The following is a 14,612-nucleotide window of genomic DNA, read 5'->3' as shown; positions in this document are numbered from 1 at the left end:
TGAAGGACTTTTTAGTATTCTCACAATTATACTCAACAAATTTGGGGGGAGGTAAGAGAAATTTAAATTCCAGTCTCTGCAAAGAGGCCAAAAAACCCCCAAACAACAACATTAATAACAGTTAACCTAAGACTGTATGATAATGTATACAACTGAATGCCAAACAGGACAGGCAAGATGGGGCCAAAGAGCTTGCAAAGCTGGTGAGGTGGATTCAGCTTTATGTGAGTAGGTAGGTTTTGGGGGAGCTTTTTCTGGGGGGTGGGGTAAACATGGGTATTTGGTTTAGTACGTGTGAAAGGCAATTAGGGAAGAGAACTGATTCTACCTAAACACTGAGATTCCACTTAAGAGTGTTATTTTTCCTAAATTATCTTACATTTAGCTTTGGCTTTGTTTTCCTTAGTAGAATAAGGAAGAACCTTTGTTTTAAAACTCTTGAGGAAAAAAAAGGAGTTTAATCCTTCCAAAATGGACCATCCTCATTTCTTGATACAGAGGTCTAGGACAAATCAAGTGAGATTGGAGGCTCCTCTGTCCACCATTAATGGTATTTATGAGCTTGAACAACTAGAAACTTTTAAAGCCTCTATTTCCCCACTTGTAAAATGGAGTGATTGTGATCAGATAAATATATAAAATGCACTTAGCACAATGCCCAGCACGTAGAAGGTGTTCAACAAATGCCAGGTCCTCCCTAAAGTAATAATCAGGGTTACAAGAACATTATTTTGATGTATTTTTAATTATCCACAATAACAGCACAGGAATTGTAATAAAAGGATTAGAACAGTAAAGAGAAAGACAATAATAACAATATTCAAAGTCTGATTTAGGGCTGGTTGCTATTTAGAGTATTAAAAGAAAGGCATAAAATGGAGAATGGACTCTGTAAGATGTGAAAGAAATACTATTTTCTCTAATGAACCTTACACATTCTGGAAGCTCAGTAGCTCTCAAGATCTATGAAGTTACAGCAAACACAGAAGTAAAACCTACAACGGCTTTAACTATAGACTGCTGTACCATGGAAACAAATGCAGAACTCCTGAGATACAACAGAGCTTTTTCCAACTGAATACAGTAACTAGTGTGCATTCAAGACTAAGATCTTACAACCTTGGCCTTGGATTGTCAGGTCAGAAACAGTGCTGATCATGAAGATAAGAAAGAATGATAATATCTAGTTATTGATTTGGGCTGGGATAAATTGGACTGTCTCATATGCTGCAGATACAAGAAAATTTTTGATCCAGTTTGGAGATAAGAATAATAAGCCTTAAATATATGCATATCCCTTGACCAAGCAATTCGACTTCTAGGAATGCATCCTAAGGAAATAGCCAAGTGCACATTGGTATATGCATTTCCAAACACTCACACTGTTAATCATAGTAAGAGCAAAATTCTCAGTTAGCCATAATAACAAAAACCTAAAAACAACACAAAAGTCCAATGGTAGAGATTTGGTTAATAAATTACAATATAAGCAGCCATTAAAATAATGATATTTACTAACATAAATGTCTATGCTATATTATATTTAAAAATCAGTTTATAAGAGTACCTACAGTGTTGCCTCTTTTTGTTAAAAAAAATACATGGAGCAGAGCAAGAGGTCTGGAAAGACATCCCTCCAAGTGTTAACAATAGTTTTTATCCTTCCTTTGCATATTTTCCATTTTTTCTGTGCTACGTGTTATATACTTATTATAAGGAAGAAATGAAATATTAGGGACTTATCTAAGCTTAAAATTCTCTCATGGTTAAAAGAAAAATAACACAAATTACATTTTAATACTAAAATGAGGTCCCCAATCAATACATACCTTATATGCAAACATGACAGCATGGCAGTGGTGCCACCACCAAATACCCACACAGTAAAAAACACAATCAGAAGTGTGGTGCTGAACATCATCTGCCGGGCATAAGTGGCCGTATCTCGAATGGCCAAGGCAAACGCCATCGCGCCACGAAGGCCTACAAGGGAATAGGAGGAGGACAACATGAACTTCATAAATTCAAAGACATAAGGTACATTCTGAGACCTTAGAATAGCATGAACAAATACATATTTCAACATACATGGGTATATACAACCAAATACAAAAAGAATTAGTAGATGATACTCACAAGCATTGATCATTTAATAATTTTTTAAACTCTATTGTAAAATGTACTTACACTAAAGTTCACTCTTTCGGGTGTACAGTTCCGTAAGTTTTGACAAATGTATAGAGGTGTGTGACCACTACCACAACCGAGACACAGTGGTTTCATCACCCCTCTCCCAAATTCCTTCGTGCTACCTTCTTTTTGGTCTAACTTCTCATAATCTTACCACACTCTTGGTAACTATTGATTTTCTCTGCATTGCTGGGTTTTTGTCTTTTTGAGGATGTCATGTAAATGGAACATACAGAATGAAACCATTTGAGCCTGGCTTCTTTCGCTCAGCACAATGCCTCTGAGGTCCATATATGTTCTATGTATCACTGGTTTGTTCTTTTTAGCACTGAGGAATATTCCATGGCATGGAGGTGCCATTATTTTGCATACTCCCTCACTCACTGGAAGACAGACAATTGGGCTGTATCCAGGTTTTGGCAATTATGAAGAGAACTGCCATAAACATGCACATACAGATTTTTGTGTGAAAATGTGTTCATCTTTACCTCCTCCACTACACTTAACATAGTTCTGAACTGGGAATTTGGAACCAGAACATGAGAAAACTCCCACAGAAAGGAATGGGACACTTTTAAAAAGGATGTTTTATTGGAGGCTGCGATTTCAATGTTTAAGGGAGTCTAATATATTATCTTTGGAAGGGCTGATGCTAAAGCTGAAACTCCAATACTTTGGCCACCTCATGCAAAGAGTCATTGGAAAAGACTCTGATGCTGGGAGGGATTGGGGGCAGGAGGAGAAGGGGACGACAGAGGATGAGATGGATGGATGGCATCGCCGACTCTATGGACATGAGTTTGGGTGAACTCCAGGAGTTGGTAATGGACAGGGAGGCCTGGCGTGCTGTGATTCATGGGGTCGCAAAGAGTCAGACACAACTGAGCAACTGAACTGCACTGAATATATTATTGGCATATTATTTCCATCTAAAATCAGACTGGTATATGCACGGTGAGTTGTTTACTGGAGGAGGCAAGAAATAGAGAGTTAAAACTTACCAGCAAACATCATCATGTGTTGAAAATTTGATCCAATCTTACTTCTTCTACCCAAATTAAGTAAGAGGGACAAGGGGTAAATATTGGCAGCTCTTCCCAAGAAAATAGCAATCTAAAATTATTAATAGGTTAAGGATAATTCTTTTTATTGTTAACGTTATTTAGACCATGCATTCCTATCACTGGACTTTTGTACTATTTCTAGGATTTTGCTATTATGGCTAACGATTGAGGGGGGAGCCACCTGGGTCCCTAAGAACAAGGACAACTCCCTAAGGATGGTTACAAGGCTGTGCGGGTCCCTGGTGACTTTGTGGAGCAGAGCCTGCTACACCAGTTCAGACTTTTACATGAGAGAGAAATACATTTCTATCTTTTTTAAACTTTGGTTAACTTTGGTAATTGCCACATGAAACCAAACCTATATCCTAACAAATACAGCCAGAAGGAGAACAAGTATCTCCTGCTAAGACTCAATTTCCATGGTAGGATTCTGTTTTGAGGAATTTCAACTCTTAACAGACTCAAAAACCTACAGAAAATATTTAGCCTTGGTTCTGGGTAAGTACTGTGGATTCAAGCCACTTGACTGCTTAAAAATTTCTCAAAGACTAGCAGGATATGAAGTTACTGATCTCATGGGAGTCTTCAAGTCAAGGTTCTTCTCTTATGAATAAGGCTTTATCTGTTTCTGCCTGAAGTTCATTCTCAGAAGACTAAGACTCGGTAGAATGGTATTTCAGTAATACTTCAGTTTCTAACACAGATCCTATTTAGAGTTTTAACTAAGAAAATATTTCCAACAATCTCTTTTGGCAGAATCTTCATTCTGAGGTGGTTTCTTAAAATACTACTTCTTTTGAAAATCACTAATTCAAACATCCCGCTCTCTGACCACAATTTCTCTTTCCATGTTTCACATCCATCTATTGCAGATAATTCTTCCATTTCACTGGGACCTCCAGTCCAAAGACCCCTCTGCTTTTCCATCAGTCAGTCCTCTCCCCTCTTCATTTCCTTTTCTAGACGCATCTTAATAAAACTCTTTCCAATACTCAGCAATCCCTTTCCCCTCTGTTTTCACTGCACCAAGTTGACAAAACTCCAAACTCAGATGGACTCAGCTATCTGTTTTCTCCATGCTTATAGCTAAATAGTCCTGGATAAAGTAATACAACAGGGCAGGCTGACTCTACTTTAAGATTTATTCCTCAAACTCAAATGGGTTCCTAACACCGCTCAGCGATTCTACTGCATTTCTTTGCTCAATGCACTTTTCTACTCTCTGCAACAACTATTTCCTCAAAACTCCTATCATCTATGGGAGCCAGCCTCCTAGAGGGTTCCCTAGTATTCACACCCTTGTGTAGTCTCAGCTCACACTTTACCAGGGTTTATGTGTGATCAACAGAAAACAGCAGAAGGCAGATGGCACACTGTCTCCAAGACTAGGTCATAAAAGGCCCTTTGCACTCCATCTTGGTGCTCTCTCATCTCACTCTATTCCCCTGGGGAAGCTATGTTGTGAGTTGCCCCATGGAGAGGTCCACGTGGAGAAGAACTGAAGCCTCCAGCTAACAGCCATGTCAGTGAGCTTGGGGTGGCTCCTCCATCCCCAGTCAAGTCTTGAGACAGTACAGTCCCAGCCCAGAGCATGATTATAACCTCATGAGGGATACTGGAGCCTGCCAACTTAACCTGCCAGTTAAGTTGCTTCTGGATTCCAGACTCTCAGAAACTGCAAAATAACATGTTTGTTGTTTTAAGCTGCTAAATTTTAGGGTAATTTGTTACATAATAGATAACTGATAGGCCACCTGCTCCTATCTCACTTTCAGCAGATGATCTCACCTCCTGCTTTTCAGATAAAAATAGAAGTAATCAGAGAAATGCCATCTTGGAAATGTACATACTTCATCTCTACATACTCTACCCTCTCCTGGAACAATGGCGGAACTGTGCTTCCTCCCTCTGGAGGCCCATCCCTCCCCATGTGCTTTGGACTCCATCTCTTCCTGCCTTCTTGTGAAGTTGGCACTATTGCTTGCTCTCTTTCATGTAATCAGTGTCTCCTTTTCAACTAGGTTTTAAAAACTCAATGAGAAAGAGAAAAAGAAGGGTGGTGGAGAGAGAAAGAGTGGGCAAGCCTCCTTCCATCTTTCATCATCTTTCAACTACTGCCCTGTGGCACAGACTGCAAACTGCTCTCCATCATCCAATCTCTCTTTCTTCCCTTCAGTAACAGAGGACAAACAGTTTTATCTTTTGGAGTTGGCAGAATGGTAAGAGACTTTTTCTTGTCATTTCAATCTGTCAGTATTATTTGTGCAATAAACAAAAACGTAAATAGCATAGACTAGATAAAAGAGTTGAAATCCTTATTTACTTCGCTCAGAGGAAAATATTATATATATTATTATACATATTATTTATATTAAAAATATATGTATCCTTATCAATTCTTATCAATCTTATCAATTCTTATCAATCATCCGACCCCCAAGAAAACACGTGCAAATCTCAATTTAAAAAGAAGTTTCCAAAACAGAATACATAATAAAGGATACAAATGCTCCTACTACAAATGTTGGGTTAAAGACATGGTTCTGGAAGGTGAACAGTGTCAGTCCCATGTAGGAGAAGATGAAATTCTCTGCCAAGAAATTGAGAAGCTCAAACAACTGAAACGAAATTTCAAAAGGTTAGTCCAGTAAAAATCTACATAATTTGAAAACATGAGTATTACTAAGATATTGAAACAGATACTTCAAATATGTAATGTTCATGTATATCCTCCAAAACATGCGATTCAGAGGGAAGCAAATGTAGAGATGACATTTCTGGTTCCACAGAAAAAGCCATAAATGTTTCCCCTTCACTTGCCCAATCAACTTCCCTTCTTCAATTCCCATATTCAGTCATTCTCACCCTCATCCTCCAAACCCTGCCAATTTTTTTTTTGGAATGTTCTTGGTTGTCTCAGCCACTGCGTTAGTCTAACTTTCATCACTTCCCATCGATACTGCTGGGGATGGACCCTAAGTGGTATCCCTGCCACCCTCGACTTCTACACCCTGACTCAATTAATTCCTAAATATGGCAGGTCCCAGACACTTCCCTCTTTATAGGCTGTAAGACCCAGTTCAAATCATTTTATCCTGGTACAGAGTGCTTCATGACAACTCTCACACCAGCTTGCCATGTGATTTCACTTTTTACATGGGTCTCAGCCCTCAATAAGAGAGTGAGGGCTTACACATTATAGTCCTGTGCTCTGTTCCCTGCCCTGCTACCTGCCCACCTCCACCTGTTTACATCACTGTGATGAAAAGGCCACAACTAGAAGCATGAAAATTATAAAAGGAAAAATCTCATTTATAAAGGCAAATAAATGGTAAAGGTAATAAATCAACCATATATAAAGCTAGTAGGAAGGTTAAAAGACAAAGGTAGTAAAATAATCTATATCTGCAATAAGAGATAAAACAAAATGATGTAAAATATGATATCAAAAACAGTAAACATGGCAAGGGGGGTAAATGCATTTGAACTTAAGAGATCAGCAAATATATGCACCCCAACGTTCACGGCAGCATTATTAACAACAGCCGAGATATAGAAGCAACCTGACTGCCTATTAATAAATGAATGGATAAGATGTGGTGTACACACACACACACACACACACAATGGAATATTCCTCAGCCGTGAAAAGGAATTAATATTTGCCATTTGCAACAATACGGATGGACCTAGTGGGTACTATGCTAAATGAAATAAGTCAGAGAAAGACAAATACTATGTGACCTCACTTATATGTGAATTCTAAAAACAAAGAATAAAAAACAGAAACAGAGTTATAGATACAGAGAACAAACAGATGGTGGCCAGAGGGGATAGAGTTGGGGGAAGAAAAGAAATAGGTGATGGAGATTAAGAGGTACAAATTTTAAGTTGCCAAATAAATGAGTTATGGGATGAAAGGCACAGTTTGGGGAATATAGTCAATAATAAGGTATTATCTTTTATCATGGTGATTATTTTGAAATGTACATAAAAACCAAATTGCTATGCTGTATAAGAGGAACTAACATAGTGTTACAGGCCTCCCCAGTGGCTCAGCGGTAAAGGATCACCAGCAATGCAGGAGCCACAGGAGATGTGGGTTCAAGAAGATCCCCTAGAGGAGGGCATGGCAATACACTCCAGTATTCTTTCCTAGAGAATCCCATGGACAAAGGAACCTGATGGGCTACAGTCTACAGGGTCACAAAGAGTCAGACATGATTGAAGTGACTGAGCATACACATACAACACAGTGTCATAGGTCAATTATACTTCAAAAATAAACTAACTCATAGAAAAAAGACATCAGATGTGTGGTTACCAAACGCAAGTTGTAGGGAGAGGGGAATTGGATAGAGGAAATAAAAAGGTACAAACTTTCAGTTATGAGATAAACAAGTACTAGGGATGTAATGCATAATATGATAAATATAATTAACACTGTGATATGTTATATATGAAAGTTGTTAAGAGTAAATCCTAAGAGTTCTCATCACAAGAAAAAACTTTTCCTATTTCTTTAATTTTGTATCTATACGACATGATGTGATCACTATTTCATGAGGTATACAGATCAAACCATTACTCTGTACACTTTAAACTTAAGACAGTGCTGTATGCCAATTATAGCTCAATAAAACTAGAAGAAAAAAAGCTATTAGAGGAAAACAAGGAAAAGAAGCTAACTGACCATTGGAATCACAATAGTAACAGCCCCTGGCTACTCTGCTGATCTATCTCTACCCTAAAAGCTGTCACCCTTCAATCTGCCAGTCTCATCTATTTCTGGAGCCAACAGAAGAGGAACTGAAGTGAGCAGACATCACTTTGAACAGAACAAAGATTATTTTAAAGTAAAAAAAAACTGTTTGCTGCAAAAAAAGTTTATTGACAAACTATAGTTTCTCTTACCTGTTTAGTTCTATGCTGAGACTCTGTGGACAAGTTGTTGTACGTATAATGGGCCTGTGTGATGCCACAAAACAACACTGCAACCACACCTATAAAGACAATGAGTTCCGAGTTCACATCAAAGGCGTGTTCCCAACTTTTATACTAAGGATCTTATTCATAGAAGTAAATTAGATGTTTAGTGTTAAATTTTTCAGTTGTGACTTACTTTGTCGAGAGGAACCGCTTCCACTGAAAATCTTTTACATTCTAAAATGATAGCATAAATGCCAACCCTAACAAGAGTGCTCAAACACTAGAGGAGTTGGTCCACACATAGAAAAAACATCACTGGCTAAGTCACTCCCTATAAGGGTTTACAATTAAAAGGAGAAAGTAACCTACCTGTGAAACCCCATGCTTCAGCTAAGAGGAAGGTACTCCAGGACATCAAGAAGAACAGGCCCGTCTCCAACAGCTGGAACTCTCGTAATTTGGTGAACTTTGTCACGTAAGACTGTCAAGGTTGATAACAAGATCTCATAATACAGAAGTGTTACTAGAAAAAATAATAGTTGAAGCAAGGCAAGCCTGAAAGCAGAAGGATTCTCTAGTCTCTAACACAAAAGTCACAGAATAAGGAGGCACCAAAGTGAAGAAATTCTGAACACAAGCATTGTACTAAGGAGTCAGCAGTCCTCCCTTCCATGAGGAAGCTCTACAGCTTAGTCCATCCAATTGTTTTATGGGTATCACATGCTTTGTTAGAAACCATGCAGTAAGGAACAGTGTGTGTGCGTGCTCAGTAACTCAGTTGTGTCTGACTCTTCTGAGACCCATGGACTATAGTCCACCAGGCTCCCCTGTCAACGGAATTTTCCAGGCAAGAATACTGGAGTGGGTTGCCTTCCTAATCCAAGTAAAGAACAAACATGACAGTAAAGGACAGGAGTGACAGATCAGATACACAATATGCCAACTCTATTAATTTGAGACCCAAAGCAAGACAGCTTCCATAATAATAGCAATTTATACCTAGTAAAAATGTCATTTTCATGAGATTTGACGTTTAATCCTCTCTGTGATGTAGAGTATCCCATGAGGAAACTGAGGCATGTCACTCACTCATACTAGTATAACAAGTATTTGATAGTTGCCAGTGGAAGGGCCTGTATCAAGCTGTGGCAAATCTCAGCCTGGAGTCTACATTCCCTTCAACAAATGTGTACTACAACACAATGATAAAGTTCCTCAAGGAACTTAGGCTAGGAAAGAGATACTAGCTGGCCTGGTCCTTCTTCAGAACTGTTTTCACTGTCCCTTTAAGGCTCAGTGTGCCTGAAAAAAAGCCCTAAGACAAGCTTCTTCCAGAACAAAACTAAGTACAGAAAATGAATATATTCTTGGAAAAGTATTTGTTTTCTATGAAAGTACCTTGAAAGTTCTGGAGCTGGAAGCTCTTTAGAGATCAAATCCTACTCATCTTCCACGCTCTCCTCACCCTCCACCTTCCTACACTGAGGTCCCATGGAGTGCAGTGCCAGCAATTCTTCTATATTAGGAGTTCCAAAAGGCAGACACCACAAGAGGCCTTGTTTATCTGTGATACACAGGGCATAGCATGTGGTATATAACAGATAATCAAGAAATTTTTTTGAAGAATTAAAAGCTTGATATAAAACAGAAAATTGAAGTTCCAGAAGTTTAGGTATACTTGCACTTAAAGAATCCAGTAACAGAAGATTTAGATTCATTTATTAAACTGTCATTTTCTATTATATTTTAACTTATGAACGTGAAACTGCAATGACTAAGAAAAAAAGAAAAATTTTTGAATGAATACAAGAATGACTGGCTCAATGTTTCTAAAAGCAAACTAGTGGTAATGTGTAGGACTTGAGAGCATAAGGTTAAAATCGGTGAGAGCTAAGATGAACTCCCATCTATCCTAAGCCGGGAACTTTATTTTATTCAATTGGTATCAAGATCATACATTCCTATTCGTCCTATTAAATGAAGAGCAAAAGGATGCCAGGCTGAACAGCCACATGGAACACCCAAGGGGCTCTTTGGAAAATATCTACCTTTATATCAATTCAATCTGCTGCTGCCGCTAAGTCACTTCAGTTGTGTCCGACTCTGTGCGACCCCATAGACGGCAGCCCACTAGGCTCCTCTGTCCCTGGGATTCTCCAGGCAAGAATACTGGAGTGGGTTGCCATTTCCTTCTCCAATGCGTGAAAGTGAAGTCGCTCAGTCGTGCCCGACTCTTAGCGACCTCATGGACTGGAGCCCACCAGGCTCCTCCATCCATGGGATTTTCCAGGCAAGAGTACCAGAGTGGGGTGCCATTGCCTTCTCCCTTAAAATTCACCCCCAAAAGGTCACTATGTCTAAACAGAATTCCATAGTGAGTGTTTAAGGGCATGAAGCCCTACACAAAGCAATGAAATTCTTTTATTTATTTACTGGTAAAGATGATTGCCTAATTCAAACCAAGCACTTGCTTATAAGGTTAATAATTATAACATGATGTCAATTGCAGAAGTAGGTGAGACCACGGAACACAGTATTACATTACTCTGTAAAGTTAACAAGAAAAGATAAGTATAATAAAAGGATATTAAAGCTGTCACCACTCCAGTAGCAGCACCCATCGCGAAAGAGCCACTGAAGATTCCAAGGAAAATCCCAATAGACTTGAACATGGCTGTGACATCAAAGGTGTGGCTGTTGTCTCCAGCTGGCTGGTATGCTACTATTGAGCTACGAAAGAGAAAGAAATGGCTCTTTCTTCGAGAAGCAACTTTTACTTTTAAAACATTATCTAAAAAATTTTAAAAATTACCTAGTGTCAAGCTTGATGATGAAATAAGAGGGGGTAAAACCCCAAAACTTTGGATTTGAATTGCCAAAATAAGGACCAAAGGTTACCAAAACATGCTGCAGTGGATCAGCTAACAAGAAAACTCAGCTTTTGTTAAGTGACAATTTCAGAAAGTAGAACATGTTATTCAGTAAGATCCTTTTTATGAAGGTCGAACCAAGCCTTTTCCTCCCGTCTCAAGATACCACGCAGCACTATTCTTTTGTGACTGTTTACTTACTGGTACTGAGTGCCTAAAAGCCCTAACGTACTAATAATATGAACAAACTAATGAAAAATTCCCCACGTTTCCAACACAGTATGCATAAAAATATAAAGAACACTGTTCAATACTCAATCCAGTCACATTTTGTTTTTCCTATGGGAAAAATAAAAAAGATGACTAAAGAACCCTTTCAACTTTTAGAATACCAGATGGCCCAGAACCTCCTATCTATTCACTCACTGAAATGGACTTTTATAGATAGAAGGGCTTGAAAGGCCTTCCAAGGAGTTAAGAGTCCACTCAACAGTACTTTTAGCATACCCAGCTGAATCCTTCACCTAAACTTCTGAAAGAAAGTCACTCTGTAAGAGGCCAAGACAGGTAATTAGAAGGGACACTCTCCATCTTGAACTCACAGTCTAAATCTGGTCTAAAAATACTTCTTTTGAAACAGTTGCCCCAGGAACTAAACACAGCTGAGAAAATCACTCTTGCTAGTGGGTCTCTGGCAAAAGCACCTACCATTACTAAGTCAGTTTTCATCACAGTTAATTGAGTACAAGTGTTTATATAATGAATCCAGACTCAAAGACATCACACAAGTCATGTCAAAGAAAAGAAGCAGAAGAAACACATTCCTAAGAATATAATGAATTCTCCCCGTGGTAATTGCTGATTTTTGTTTTTTCTGATTCGAGGCTAAAAAATGACATTGCTATACCATGTACACTAAGTTCTCTTCACACCTCCCTAGTTAAGTTAAAAAACAAAACAAAACCTAAGACCAAGCTAACATTTCCTAATTTTACCTATCTTATTGAAGTATAACTCCAATATGAATTTCTGGTAATGGAATATAGAAATTTCTGAGACTCAATCTGAATTGAAAACTTTAAAATCTGCATTTAGTCCAGGTTCAATGCACGATACTGGATGCTTGGGGCTGGTGCACTGGGTTGGACCCAGAGGGATGGTATGGGGAGGGAGGAGGGTTCAGGATGAAGAACGCATGTATACGCGTGGCAGATTCATTTTGATATATGGCAAAACCAATCTTGTAAAGTTAAAAAATAAAATTAAATTTAAAAAAATAATAAAATCTGCATTTAAATCTTCAAAGTGACCAGATCATTTTGTGATTGGTAGATCTGTTACTGTTTTAGTGAATATGAAATGGCTTTTCACGTCATACTATCTTACCTACACATAAACGACCCTACCACTGTAAATTAGAGTTGACTATATTATAGCATGAAAATATAGCAGCTGGCTGGAGAAAGGAAATACTGCTACAACAACGTTCTTTCTCTCTGGCCATAGTTTTCAAAATGCTGACAGGAACAAAGTATCAATGCAATGCCTTCTGAGATCACTTTTCCTGGAGTAGTTCATGGAAATTCAAGGTTCACATTAATCATTATTTTATTCTTTAATCACTAAAATGTACAGGAAAAGCATGGTGGGCTGAGAACAGATGACAGGTTTGTCTTCTTCCTTTTCAAATGCTGGCCTCTGGATTGAAATCTTAACTCATCTTTTCTACATCAGTCAACATTTTAACTTGAGGCAGCAGCATTTTTATGAATACTTAAAAAAAATCTTGAGAGTAATACAATGTACAATTTAGGGGGGAAAATCACCCCATCATTCCACTACCCTGACAGATCTCTTATTTTCCTTCTGTATTTCTTCCCCCTCTTTTTGTTTTTGTTCAGTCACTCAGTTGTGTCGAACTCTTTGTGACCCCATGGACTGTAGCACAACAGGCTTCCCTGTCCTTCAGTATCTCCCAGAGTTTGCTCAAACTCGTGTCCATTGAGTCAATGATGCCATCCAACCATCTCATCCTCTGTCACCCCCTTCTCCTTACGTCCTCAATCTTTTTGTTACATGCATGCTAGTTCATGTTTAGTTGTAATCATAGTGAACATACAGTTCTGAATTCTGCTTCTTCAACTGACAATAAGAATGACTACAGTCTCTCTAGTCGTGGTTTTTTAAGACATCAAAATGGTCCAAATGGATATAACATGATTTATTTAACCATTTCCTCACTATTGGACATTTTAAAGTTGCTTCTAATATTTTTGCTACTATAAATAACAGTGTGAAAGAACATATTTGTGCTTTTTACAAATTTTGGACTGTTTTCCCATTCTACATTCTTAGAAACAAGGTATTAACTAAACCTATAGCTGCTTTTACATGTTGAGCAATAGCTTTCAACTAAATCTTTATTATATTTTAAGAGGGAAATATGACTATATCTCTCATTTTTTAGTAATGATATCCAATGGCCTAGAAATTCTACTTTCAAAAAATATCCTACAGAAATACTCTCAAGGATTCACAAAGATTTATATATAAATATATTCACTGCAGTGCTATTCACAATAATACGATATTAGAAAACACTAAATATTAATCAGCAAGGGAACTGCAGAGGTACATTGGTAGTGTATCCATACAATGGGATAAAGGAGGTATTAATGTAGTAAATGTCTAAGTGAAAGAAGAAAGTTACAGAAAAGTATGTACAGTGCTATGCCATTTTGTTTAAAAATTAATATTATTTATACATATGCTAATATCCTAATGGAAAAAATCTGGATGAAAACATTAATAAGTGGTTATTTCTGAGAGCTGAAATTTCCGGAATTTTCTACTAAGTCAGATACTTTAAATTTTTGTTAAAAACATGTATTAATTTATTATCATAAATGACAAAAGATAAAATACAAAAGAGCAGGTACTACCAATTTCAACGTCAACAACAATGTACAAGTGATGCAGTTTTAAAACGACATCAGGGTTTCTCAATCCCAGCATTACTAACATTCAGGGCCAGGTAATTATTTGTTGGGTAGTGGGTGCTGTCCTGTGTATTGAAGGATTATTTAACAGTACCCTTGGCTTCTACTCACTAGATGCCAACAGCAACATCCTCCTGTTCTTGATAACCAAAATGTCCCTAGACGTTGCCAAATATCCCCTGGTTGGGGGGTGTTAATGGTGCAAAACTGTCCCCAGTTAAGAATGACTATAGTAGACCATTACCAGCAGTAACTATTTTTCATTAACAATTTTGTTCTTGGTAACTGAATAGGTAAAAATGGCCACTAATTTAACATGTATATCTCTGGTGACTAGTAAAGCTAAACAGTTTCTGTCATGTTTGTCTACTCATACTTACATTTTATAAAATGTAAATGACCCTCAAAACATATTTTAAATTAGTATGAACTTAGGTCTCTAGGGTAATCATGGTATACCCGTTCAGAGGAATACTATTCAACGTAGACCATCTCTAGGTATACACAACCCTATCAGTACATAAGCTCTACCTCATACAGCAATGAGGGAATCAGTTTCA

At 37.9% G+C, this 14,612-nt stretch overlaps 1 protein-coding gene across 2 annotated transcripts in view; it reads right to left on the bottom strand.

Annotated features, from left to right (window-relative positions):
* SLC9A6 (solute carrier family 9 member A6) overlaps window positions 1-14,612 on the bottom strand; it is a 50,742-nt gene that overhangs the window by 19,795 nt on the left and 16,335 nt on the right. For both annotated transcript variants that reach the window (XM_061408453.1, XM_061408454.1), the window contains 6 exons: window positions 10,767-10,913; window positions 8,553-8,653; window positions 8,169-8,257; window positions 5,759-5,872; window positions 3,192-3,303; window positions 1,830-1,983 (listed from right to left, as the gene is read on the bottom strand). In XM_061408453.1, coding sequence (XP_061264437.1) covers window positions 1,830-1,983; window positions 3,192-3,303; window positions 5,759-5,872; window positions 8,169-8,257; window positions 8,553-8,653; window positions 10,767-10,913 — 717 coding nt within the window. The remainder of the gene's footprint in view (window positions 1-1,829; window positions 1,984-3,191; window positions 3,304-5,758; window positions 5,873-8,168; window positions 8,258-8,552; window positions 8,654-10,766; window positions 10,914-14,612) is intronic.

This window comes from Bos javanicus, chromosome X (assembly GCF_032452875.1).
Source record: "Bos javanicus breed banteng chromosome X, ARS-OSU_banteng_1.0, whole genome shotgun sequence".
NCBI lineage: Eukaryota > Metazoa > Chordata > Mammalia > Artiodactyla > Bovidae > Bos > Bos javanicus.
Note: the sequence above shows the minus strand (reverse complement) of the source record. Positions and strands in the feature narration are given on the sequence as shown.